Source organism: Hypomesus transpacificus, chromosome 24 (genome assembly GCF_021917145.1).
Source record: "Hypomesus transpacificus isolate Combined female chromosome 24, fHypTra1, whole genome shotgun sequence".
NCBI classification, from domain to species: domain Eukaryota; kingdom Metazoa; phylum Chordata; class Actinopteri; order Osmeriformes; family Osmeridae; genus Hypomesus; species Hypomesus transpacificus.
In genome coordinates, this window is record NC_061083.1 from 2821826 (window position 1) to 2834476 (window position 12651).

At 45.2% G+C, this 12651-nt stretch overlaps 2 protein-coding genes across 2 annotated transcripts; one reads left to right on the forward strand and one right to left on the reverse strand.

Moving 5' to 3' along the window:
• The first annotated feature begins 47 nt into the window (after positions 1-47).
• On the forward strand, positions 48-3986 carry dpp7 (dipeptidyl-peptidase 7). Its single transcript, XM_047048179.1, has 13 exons — positions 48-347; positions 632-758; positions 847-986; positions 1163-1326; positions 1649-1784; positions 1916-1997; positions 2093-2259; positions 2365-2425; positions 2677-2795; positions 2921-3077; positions 3251-3315; positions 3423-3493; positions 3806-3986. Exons 1-13 carry the CDS (start codon positions 267-269, stop codon positions 3906-3908), a joined length of 1473 nt encoding a protein of 490 aa, XP_046904135.1. The 5' UTR covers positions 48-266; the 3' UTR covers positions 3909-3986.
• Positions 3955-11489, reverse strand: man1b1b (mannosidase, alpha, class 1B, member 1b). Its single transcript, XM_047048178.1, has 14 exons — positions 10685-11489; positions 10086-10232; positions 9881-9989; positions 9664-9794; positions 9391-9548; positions 9194-9294; positions 8816-8992; positions 8564-8712; positions 8144-8332; positions 7722-7912; positions 6861-6981; positions 6493-6687; positions 6231-6362; positions 3955-6137 (listed from the first exon to the last, which is right to left on the reverse strand). Exons 2-14 carry the CDS (start codon positions 10191-10193, stop codon positions 5931-5933), a joined length of 1968 nt encoding a protein of 655 aa, XP_046904134.1. The 5' UTR covers positions 10194-10232; positions 10685-11489; the 3' UTR covers positions 3955-5930.
• Positions 11490-12651: the final 1162 nt, after the last annotated feature.

Consider the following 12651-nt stretch of genomic DNA (forward strand, 5'->3'; position numbering starts at 1 on the left):
AGCAAAGCGCTTTTAAGCACAGCTGTTCAGGCGGTCACGAAGAAATTGGGAATCGCCATTGTTTCCCAGATTTACAGAAGTTTACTTGCACATTATTACTGTAACCAAATTAACGTTAGGCTGTGCTGAGTGTGTAGGTGTCAGTACTTGTCATACCCACCGCAGGCGCAGTATAAAGTCATGTGATTATGGGCATACTCATGACACTTCAACGTCATGTTTTAAAATCAGTGGCTGGCTGGCTGGCATAAAATAACATATTTAAAATGGCAAGGCAATTTTTTGGGTTTATTACTTTGCTCTGTGTCTACGCTGAGACACAGGGACTTCCAAGGAGGCATGTTCAGGTAGGTGGTTCTCTAGTCTACACGATCCTTTTCTTAATCGAAGTCAGTTGATCTTGTGTTTTTGTTTGCCACTGCTGTTGTTGAACAACGTTGGAGCATATTTAATGAAAGACATGGGGACATATGTCTTTTGTGTGGTCCACACATTTTACATCTACTAAACCCCAGAACTGAATTCATAAATCACCATTATGTTCAGCCAAATTGCGTCTACAAGGCCATGTTTAACATGTTAACAAATTTATAATTTCCCCTTTTTTTGCCTGCTTCCTGCTTAATCCCAGACCAAGCACCATGATTCCAACAAAGATCAACCTCAATTCAAAGAAAAGTATTTCACTCAAATACTGGACCACTTCAACTTCAACAGCATGGGCAATGGCACCTACGACCAGAGATACCTCATAACAGGTGAAATGTCCTACAAATAACAAATACATTATCATATCATTTCCTATTAAAAGTGGATGCCCACTCTTGACTAGACGTGTCTACATAGATCAATACTGGAAACGAGGCTACGGCCCCATCTTTTTCTACACTGGCAACGAGGGGGACATCTGGGAGTTTGCCCTGAACTCGGGCTTCATCACTGAGCTCGCTGCTGAGCAGAAGGCCCTGGTCATATTTGCTGAGCACGTAAGAATAAACCTCCATATTGTCACATGTCAATGTTTGTGACCGCGACTGGGAGAAGGCTACTGATCTGTGACACAGAATACCAATGAGTCAGGAAGTCACTACCATAATACAACCAGCAGTTATACTATGCCTCATAAACATTTTAGACTAACGCTGCATCTTTGACCGTGTAGAGATACTATGGCAAGTCTCTTCCGTTTGGCCAAGACTCCTTCAACATCCCAGAGGTGGGCTTGCTGACGGTGGAGCAGGCTCTGGCCGACTTCGCTGTGATGATCACGGAGCTGAAACCTCAGTTAGGAGCCTCAGAATGCCCTGTCATTGTCTTTGGCGGAAGGTAACATGTCATATGAAACCACACTGCACATCATGTCAGTTGATCTTGTCACTGTTTGGAAATGTAACAAAGAAAACCACTCGGCGGCTTCTATTTCCACTTTCCTTTTTTAAATGAACCCAGGCTCCAGACAAATTCAGAGCGTTCCTCTGCCATTTGATAAAATCATAATTATTTGGGCCAAATTCAATTAGAATAAGAAAAGGTTTCCTACAACAGGCATCCAATTAATTTTCAAACGATTCCCTATCTTTGTTATTCCAGACTAACTGTGGTAAAGCTTTGTCTCTCAAACCAAGGTTGTCTCCTGTTTCTCCTACAGCTATGGGGGAATGCTATCTGTGTACATGAGACTGAGGTATCCAAACATTGTGGCTGGTGCTTTGGCAGCCAGTGCCCCCATACTGTCCACTGCTGGAATGGGTGACTCCAGACAGTTTTTCCAGGATGTTACACATGTATGTTTGCAATAACGAATGCATGTGTTTTTTTCCCAGTCATATTTAGTCACATGATGGTTATACTTGAAATAGGATATGGTATACACAAGTTGAAGTATTCTGTTTTGACATTGGATCATCTTGTTTAGGATTTTGAGAGTTATGCACCAGAGTGCCGGGATGCCGTGAGAGGAGCCTTCCAGAAACTGCAGGATTTATCTGAAGTGGAAGGTAAATTCAGTGAGACACACCCGGATGAGGAAATCCATATTTTGACCATTGTCATAAATCTCTTCTTTTTGGTCGCCCTGTTTGTCCTTCTCCAGATTATAGCCGAATCCAGGCTGCCTTTTCACTGTGCAAACCTCCATCTTCCCAGAAGGACATCCACCAGCTGAACGGCCTTCTGAGGAATGCCTTCACCCTCATGGCCATGCTGGACTACCCCTACAGCACCCACTTCATGGGGAACATGCCTGCCAACCCTGTCAAAGTACTGCTTCTCTGCTCCACTCGCCTCCGTTTGTAATGTAGTTCAATCCTAGATCTTATCGATTTGAGGGAAAAACGGAATGGATGGATCATGTGTGTTTTGCAGGTGGGCTGTGATGTCATGCTAAGCGGAGCGGATTTACTGCAAGCCCTCAGAGACACTGCAGGTACTTTCCGAATTCTTGGGTTCCTAACAAGGTAGCCGACCGGGTAATTTTCAGGTGCATGTTCTGTCAACGTACACCAGAGGGCGCTCTTTCAAAATACATAAACAACTCCCAAGGGAAAGGGTCCACGGTGGATTTGACCCCCGCTATGGCAACCAGTCACACATTTCCACATGAGATATCATGCTGCAAGCTGCTGTAACAGTGTAAACAGCCTGCTATTGGTGTTGATTTCTCCCCCCCTCCCCCAGGCATCGTGTATAACTCGACAGGGATTCTGAAGTGCTTTGACCTCTACAGCCTATATGTGGAGTGTGCTGACCCCACTGGCTGTGGGCTGGGCTTCAACAGCCTGGCCTGGGACTACCAGGTGCAGAACAACTTCCTTACACTTGCGCCGTTTTCTCTCACTGTCCAGTACTGTAGCTATGGTCAGGAAGCGTGGTGTTTGTTGTGACGTAAGCGGACACGATCCGACTCTTTATCCCCCATCAGGCCTGCACCGAGATTGAGCTGTGCTTCGAGAGCAACAACGTGACTGACATGTTCCCACCCATGCCCTTCACGGAGGCACACAGGGAGCAGTACTGCTCCAAGCGCTGGGGGGTTATTCCTCGCCCCGGCTGGCTCAAGACCCAGTTCTGGGGGAGCGGTAAGCTTAGGACCCGGGCGTCTGATTATCTGTCCATCCACTTCTTTCCGGAGGGATTGTGTTCTCACCGTCTGATAAGGCTCGGCGCCATAAACCATTCTCTTAGAATCGGTAGTGACGGCTTTACGGATTGCGTCCTCGAAGTCTGATTGGCTCGTCTCGTCCCCTTGCAGCTCTGTCCTCGGCCAGCAACATCATCTTCTCCAACGGAGACCTCGATCCCTGGGCCAACGGAGGAGTAAGATCAACACGCAGCCTGAACTCATACTGGCCTCAGGGAAGCATGGCGGCCCGTGATTGTGTTTTTTGCGCACGTCGTATTTACGTGCACGTTCTGTGTCCTAGGTGAGGAAGTCCTTGAGCTCGTCGCTGGTTGCCATCAACATATCCGAGGGGGCTCACCATCTAGACCTGAGGTAAAGGAACTCGATTCATCCAGCATAGACACAGCTATAAGACACAAGGGAGTCAGATGGCTGAGCGGTGAGGGAGTCGGGCTAGTAATTAGAAGGTTTCCGGATCGATTCCCCGCCGTGCCAAATGACGTTGTGTCCTTGGGCAAGGCACTTCACCCTACTTGCCTCAGGGGGAATGTCCCTGTACTTACTGTAAGTCGCTTTGGATAAGAGCGTCTGCTAAAATGACTAAATGTAAAACAGCTAGGTGTTTGTAGTGTGACACTATGACGACACCACAGTGACAATTTGATGTTGTTACTGTTTTAACAGAAGTTCCAATGATGCTGACCCTTTGTCAGTGATCACCGCTAGGAAGACAGAGGCAGACACCATCTCTCAGTGGGTGAAGATGGAGAGACATAGATCAGAGTGAAACTCCATCTTGAATTGTAATGATCATCACAACAACAGTTGTGAAATGTTGCTCAATAAAGTATTTTATTAATCTCCACATTTTTACAAAATTAAAGCAGATCTGTTTCCAGACATTTCTTGTAAACATGACATCGACAATACATAGCTGTATCTTCATTATTGGATGTTTGTAGACTTAAGAACCAAACATTGGTTCCATTAGCCAAAGCCCTTGGTTTAACAACTGCATGACCTTGACAAAAATCATCGTATAGTTTTATTCTTTAAGACTTTTAATGATGCTGCTCGGATAAGTTCTTAGTAAATATAAAGGCTCATTGTTCCTCAGAAATTGAGGTCCAGATCAACTCAAGGGTCAAATGTTCCCATCAAATGATTTCATTCTATTGTCAGCAAAACCGTAAGGTGCTCCACAAATTCATTATTTATTAACTTACTTTATACCATCGTTAGAGAGCTACACAACTGCAGATTAATAGTTTTTTAAATACATGGCTTTGAGAAATGGCTTGATTTAACATTAATTGACAATTGATTCCATCTAATAATCAGCATTTCTTTGGTTTAGGAGCCATGCTGAACATCATTTGAACTTTAAATTGGAGATCAGTGGTTACAATTCAAATTAAACAGCAGAAAAAAGGCCCTTATGACACTATACTGGGTATACTACGTATACTGGGGAAGGAAAACACAATGACTGCTCTGAGGTGCTGCTTAAAAATATAGATATTGTCACATTATCTCATTGTGGATATATAAATGCACAAGTTTGAACAATAATTCACAGCGACCAATACAAATGTCAACAACAAAACGTCAATGTATGAATGACATGTCAAAGAAAATTGTGACGGACAGTCGACAAACAGGAGTTCGACAGTAACAATTCCTAATGTTGCCTAGGGCAACACTGAAGGCACACGTGACACATCTACAGGGAGGTCTCACCTTCAAACTCAAAGAAAGTGTACACATTCAGCACAAAGAGGATGGCAAGCATTCGTTCTTAAAGACAACAACAACCACATCTGGGAGGAATAAACATCTGAACATTCAGCTAAATACAGGAATGACCGTGAAGTCAGAGCTGCAAAAGATTTAACTAGTGCTACAACTACTCCCGTTTCTGGGGCTAAATGATCATTAATTATCAATATATAATATATACCACCAAACACTACAAATCAACTCCAATTATATTAATTTAAATGTAATCGTTAATATCTATCTGTATAGGTGAACACAACTATCCTTATAACTCTGATACACCACAACAAACTAAATAACATTCAATAAAAATCTCTAGCAGCTGGTCAGTCAAATTGAACATCAAGGAAATTAGATATCGTGATCCTGCAATCAACATACACAAAAACGCTTCACAGTATGTAAGTTAATCTGTCCATGACAGGCAGAAAGGAAGTGATTTTCAATCTCTACATAATATTCTGAGTAGGAAGACACCAGGGGACACAGGAAGTTGGAGCACACGTGCATCATTTCCTGTCCCCGGGTGCCCAGGGTGGATTTGGACGTCACTTCTTTGGGTGCCAGTTAGCGCCTCCACCGCCTCCTCGCCGTCTGCTGTTTCACATAAAGACACAGCTTGGATTTAAGGCGCTCTGAGGCTCAGCTCATTGGCTGCTGGAGAAATGTGGAGTAATTAACCCAGCTGGGCCGAGGACACAGCCAGGTCGGTACACGTGCTCTCTCCACAGTATACAGTTTGTCGTTATCAGAAGTGGCAGGTCCGTCCTTAGACAGTAGACAAATTCAATAAATAGCGAGGCTGGGCCTCAATCATTTCTCCATGGCTATTGTTACAATCAGTTGAAAATAAACAATGAATTCCGGCTTTAGGTAGAGGCATTTTTTTGTTGTTGCTGACAACGAGTTGGTTGAAGCAAAAGTAACCTGTTCTTCAGTCATTGAGTTGTAGAAAAGAAATAAAGAGATATCTTGGTGTTAGCCAAGCCCTGAGCTGTGTGTGGGTGTGTCCATTGTTGCCTCCTGGGTGCTACTCAGCTGCAGCCCATATAGGCAGGGGGTGGGCCTCAGTATTGAACACGTATTGGTCCAGGCTGAGGAGATTCGGGTCGTCCGAGAACAGCAGGTAGAAGTACTTGAGGGTCTCCCCTAGGAAGAAGCTCTCCATCTTGTCCCGGGGACTGGTGTAGTCTGGGTCGCGGACGTTGTTGATGGACGTGTAGCCTCCCGTGGACACCTGGAGACACGGAGCACAGTGAGGATTTGATCTCGTTCCATTTGGAAGGAAAACCCCTTTGAAACGCTGCGAGTCCCGCTGTGGGATGTGTACCTTAGTGTACTTGTTGAAGCTCTGCAGAATCTCCCAGCCCCAGTCCCTGTACTTCCTGTCCTTGGTGAACCTGTACAGGTAGAACAGGCTCTCCACTGTCTCGGGGCGAAGGAGATTGTGTCTGTCGGCAAGCTGAGAAGACGATCACACAGTGACGTCAAACGACCACGTAAGTATCAGATTCCCATAGCAGTGATAGATGATGTATATACTGGAGGTTGTGACAAGAGTTTCCACTGCGTTTCCACAGTCCCCTACCCACCTTCACGTCCACATCCCGGATGCTGCCTTGGTGCATGTTGAAGTGGACGATCTCTGGGCTCAGGCCTGTCTCCATCTGGGCGTACATCTGGTAGCAGGTCTCCATCAGCTGCTTGGCTAGCTCCATGTGGTCCGCAGGCAGGCCGTGGTGGGCCCCCAGGGCCAGGGTCCCAGGCAGGAAGCACACCAGGTGGTCCTAACACACACGCACACAGAAGAGATACCACTTCACTACATGGAGAAGTGTTCCTAACCACTAAAGAAACAATGGTTCAATAAGGTATGGAGGCAAGGCTAAATATACTTTTTTTCTTTCCCTTCTTCTAGAAGTGCGAGTCAGGTGGGTCACATCTGACTTTGTGCACTGACCATTTTGGGGCTGAATTGTCCATGAGACAGCTCTCCTACAAACGTAAGGCCTTTAGGAGAGGACTTCTGCAGCAAGTTCTTCTTCACGCCCTCCATAGCCTGCAGGTAGTCGTCAAGCAGCCTGACAAGTACACACACACACACACACATCAGGCCTCAGTAGGTCCAACAACATCTCAAATCTAAACCCAACTGGCCAACTACCAGAGGGAACAGTGCATGCATGTTCATCCGTGACTAATGGGGTCTGAATTACTGCAGGTGTTATCACACGGAACCTAGCGTCACGGCCAGACTGAGCCAGGACAACGTGGAAAACACCATATCAAGGGTTCAAAACACGAAGAACAGAGAGCACTCCCCCTCCCCAAGCAGTGCATGGCTCCACTCCGAAAACACTGCACTGACTCCAGTGAATGTTTCATGAGGGGATCTCCGGGGACCTAATTGTGCACGCAGTTAAACAAATATCACCAGACACGAGGCATGAATATTTCAGCCTTGCGAGAGTCCTGATACTCAGGGGTCTGTTAACGCCAGGCGGCTCGGGAAAAGACGAGCAGGTAACGAGTGTAAGAAGCACCGTGTGAGAGCGCTGCATAAGCACTGCCGCGGCCCTCAGGCCAGGGAGAGCTCAGAGCAGATCAAACCTTCGAAGCTGTCAGTTATGACAGGCTCGGAAAACTCCTCTGCCTGGCTCTGGTACTTAGTAGGAAGTCTGGACAGTTAAGGGGGGGCTACCCGAAGCATAATCCTGACAGGGGGGATTAGCGTCAACGCCGCGTCTGCGACAGCTCCAGACAGGAAGGATGGGAGTCTACTTCGGAGAGAAGAGGAGAGAAGAGAGGAACCCAGACTGACTCGGTCTCCTTCTTGCCTCCCTGGATCCACTGCTTGAGCAGGTACTCGTAGTAGCTGTCGGCGCGCGCGCCCAGCGTGAACACGCCCTGGTGGGTGAACTGGCCACTGTTGGTGTTGATGAACATAGGCACCAGGCCGTCCTGCTTGCCCTCCAGCTTGTGCACCTGCTTCATGACCTCGCCCACGGCAGCCTGGAGGAGACCCAAGGGAATGCAGTCAGAACAGACTCTCACTTCAATTCGATTCTTTTCAAAACCCCCTCCCAAATGAAACCTCTCAACGCCCATAATACAAAGGAGATTCACATCTCCTCTGCACATGCAGCTCCCCTGTATGTGACGTGTTTGTTCCTGTTTTACACCAGCTGACCAGGTTCCGGGGTGTGTGTGTGTGTGGGCTGGAGGGGTATTGCCGAGGCTCACCTGGTAGCGGTCGTCGTCGGTGAGGCGGCTCAGCTCTCTGAACTCCAGCTGGATGCTGGTGACCTCGGCCACCGTGCTGTCGGACGTCCACCGAGGGGGGTGGGCCGTGCCCTTCCCGATGTTCACGTCCGAGTAGGGGATCTTCGACGGCGTGCTGAAGGCCGGCATCAACCTCGAACCGATATCTTTCTGCGGGTGGAACAGAAGCGACTCGTGAGGGGGCCCGCGTGAGTTTGTTTTTCCTGTACTCGACCTACTCTGTCTGGTCATTTTTTTTTAATCCTTTTGATGAATGAACCCATACGAGCAGCAGGCAGCAGGCCATGAAAGAGGCTTTGAGAGGCAGAAGGAGAGGGGGCGGGAGCACCCCGAGGCCCTGTCTTCCCCAGCCAACTGTGAGAGGGTGCGTGGGTGACTCACAGCCTTGTCCAGGAACACAGCCTCCCCTGTCAGATGGTACGTGCTCAGCAGGCCACCCAGGATGCGGATGGTGCTTTCAAACAGGTTCACGTCCACGTTCTTGTTGAAGGACAGCTCTGTGCTCACCCAGGTCTTGGCCTCCTCAAACTCTGCTCAGGGAAAAAAGAGCCCAAAGCATCGTTTAAAGTGATCCTGCTCCGTCTGCGATGCAGAGGGGGGGTAGGGGTACCGAATGAAGACGAGGGAGTTTACCTTCTTTCAGTCCAAGGATCCACATGGTGTCCAGGGCATCAATCAGCGTCAAGCCCAGGCCAAACCATTCTCCGTAGGACTTGGAGATGGGCCTCAGCTCGTCGTGGCCCCAGGCAAACTCTTTGTACCCCTTCCAGGCGTGTCTGAAAGCCTCTTTTACGGCCTCCAGCCTCATGGCTGATGACACACATAATCAAAGCCAAGATCAGCAATTACGGTCCGAGGCTACAGAATGAGCAGGCGAAGGAGCTTGCAATATTTCGACTGAGCCGTGAAAGTGCCCTCTAGTGCCTAGCGGTATGACTCATGCGGGAGACGACATTGTTTCCTCGTCACGGATCGTCGGTCATACAGTAAGAGCTGGGAGCCAGCACTGACCTGACTCTTGAGATAAACGGTCCTCTTCCTCAGCGGGGGAGTCACTTTTATTCTCTGCGACTTTTCCTGGGTCCTTAGCATCTACCATAGCCCCCTGCCAACTAAACACACAAGACGTAACCAGGTTAGAGGACCATACGAACTGGTGTTCGGTTTTGTGACGTCTCGTTACTGTACCGAGGAGAGAAAAGTCTTACTTCTCCCCCTTTTCTTCTCCGTTCTCCACCTTTCCTTCGCCTTTCTTAACCTCAGGTCCCTGGTGCTCCTCTGCCTGAGTGTCGGAGCCATTGCCTTTCTTCTGCAGCCGGTGCTGCAGGACTGGCGGCCCACGCTTGCGAGAGAGTCTTTTCTGCTTCTGAGGAAGGAGACAACAACATGCAACTAAGGTGACACCACTTTCCCCTGTTTTTGACAGTCCACTGACTTTGAGTGATGTGTGACCACTGTTTAGGGGAACGTTCCGGACCAACCTCTGAGGACGTCTCGAGCTGGGGAGGTCTCTCCTGTTTCCCTGGCTCTGCTAGAACCTTAGGAACGAGAGGCTTCAGCCCGAGGTCTCCTTCCTTGTCTTCTACTTTCTCCACATCTCCAACATTAAGGCCTTAGCAGACGAGGGAGAGGGGTGAGTCTCAACCAATACACAATCACCACTCATTCATCATGACGTTGAGGTTTGGCTGGTCTTACCTTGGAGCTGGTCCGTGACAACAGGGTAAGTGGACAGCCAACAGACTAGCAGCAGAACCAAAGCAAACAGGATGAGACTGCGCTGCAACCTGGACAGCTGCTTCCATTTCTGAGCAGTTAGAAGAGACACTCACTTTTCAGAGACAATTCAACGAAAGAGATGGCCTCCAAGTAATCAATGCCCTCGAATCCAACACTTTCTTACCCTCCAACATGACTGCCTTCGCCACTGTTTGCTGTTGTTATAATTGATGCTTCCTGATGCTTCAGAGAGGGTTAAAGATACAAAGTCCTTCCGAGATGGTGGATGCATGTCTCCAGCTCACCCCAAAACGAAGTCATAGACACGGTGCTGAACGGGGAAAGAGGGAAATTGCATTGCAAACGAACAATCACGAACAATCAGTGAGATACTGGTCCCCGATTATTTTTTTTTACTACAAGACAATGAACTGCAAAATGTGCATTTCTGAAAAGTGTAAAACCAATGTTATTTGGACGCGTGCACTAAGTATGCTGGCGAAAAATGATAGCTACAACAAATAAGCGCTGAATCTTGCCTGTTTGTAAATGTAAAACGCGTATTTCACATTGATGTTAAGCTTTTAACATTTTGTAGGCTGTCTCGTAGCAAAATAGTATTCTCGCTGCATTAGAAGTCCTTACATGGCGCAACAGCTGATACAATGTGAAACATTGTGATCATGATCACAATCCGAAAACATAAACAAAACTTAAATACGATCTGCTTTGGAAAACACGATAGATTGTTAAATCTATATCAAAAACAATATTGACTCCTACCTTTGTATGATAGCCTACAATGTATCGTCTGTTTTCGGACTTCCTGATTCAATAGCGTACGCGTTGGAGCGAGGCTAGACAGATCCACAAGCGACTAAAGACCGAGGCATGACGTGAGGCCTGTTAATGTAGCCTTCTCCGATAAAAATAACTGGTACCAGTCCCCAGGCAGAAATGTTACTATAAACGACAAAAAAAATAGCACACGGGATATTTCGATTCATGTGACGGTAGACCAATTATGAAAATATATGTGACGTGTAATTCGTGCTCAGTGTCACACTGTAGTCTACACCAGGAACAAGGAACAACATTTATCCACAGTGTCATTGACACACTAGTGCCACTCGGTCTATGGCAATCCGTTTTAACATGTATTCGTCAAAACTTAGTAGCAACTATTTTTTGATACTAGTACCTATGTATTTGTTACTAATAGACCTATATTAGAATAGTTAAGTTTCTATTTTTACTAGTAATTTGATGAAAGTACTTAAAGCCTATGATTAGGTGTGCTGGCGCTCACATATATCACATATTGTTGATTATTATAGACTCTTGCACACTGCTGCGCTCTATTTTTAAGATATTGACTCTGTTTAAATATAAATGTATTGGAGGCTTAACAGCTGTTTACAGCTGTAGCCTAAAACACATATTTTATATGCTTTTCATGCTGTAAAATCAATAGAAGTATATTGAATTGCAGATATTTTTTTGAACTTTTTAAAACCTTCATTAGTAAACTAAACACTTTCACCCAGGTGAAGTTAGTTTCATATTCGACATCCGACATTCGTCTCACATTCGAAAGACGCTACTTTGCAGCGTCGCGTTAGGGACCGGGTGAAAACTACCCATACAATTTTGAAAAATGACTACTTTTATAATATCTTTATGAATATAAAAATTCAAACGGATACCAGTATTCTAACAATGTCTGGCCTACTTCCACACCCGTTACTATTTCAATTACGTTTAAAAACAAATGATAGAAAATCGCTCATCTCTGAAAATAGCATAAGATCCTCGCTAATCTCAATGACTTTTTTGTTATTTGTTTCTTTCTTTTTTGAAAAGTAAAGGTTGTGGAAGTAGGCAACCCATTATTAGAATAATCTGTTGTATATTTCAGATTTATTGACACAAGTATGAACAAGTTATTAAGATTAACAAGGATTTCATGCTTTTTTCAGAGATAAGTGATTTTCTATCATAAAAAAAAACTTAATTGAAAAAGTAAAGGGTGTGGAAGTAAAACAGACATTATTAGAGTAATTTGGTGTAAATTTGAGATTTTTCAGTACAATTCTGAAAAAGTTATTAAGATTAACGAGGATTTTATGCTATTTTCAAAGATTAGTGATTTATTTGTACTTTGTTAAAATTTGTATTGAAAAGGTAAAGGGTGTGGAAGTAGGCTAGAAATTATTAGAATAATCTGGTGACAGTTTGGGGCTTTATATCCATAGAAATATTATGAAACTGATACATTTGTTGTTGCATGGGTCACATGGCTTTTTCATTTTGTGACCTATAATCCTCATATCCATTTGAGAGTGTTCACTGACTATGCATAAATGTTGCACACCCTTCATTGTCTTCATTTGTATATCACAAAATTGTTGATGATTTTTTGAAAGTTTGAAACTTCAATAGCTTTTTTGTCATGTGACCTATAATCCTAAATTTTCTGTGAGAGTGTTCACTGACTACGCATACATGTTGAACACCCTTTAATTTCTTCATTTGTATCTCAAACAATTTCAAATTAATTTTCTGAAGTTTGAAACTTCAATTGCTTTTTTGTCACGTGATTTATAATCCTCAATTTACTCTGAGAGTGTTCACTGACTATGCATACATATTGCACACCCTTTAATTTCTTCATTTGAATCTCACACAATTTTTTATGATTTTTTGAAAGTTTGAAACTTCAATAGCTTTTTTGTCGAGTGACCTATTAT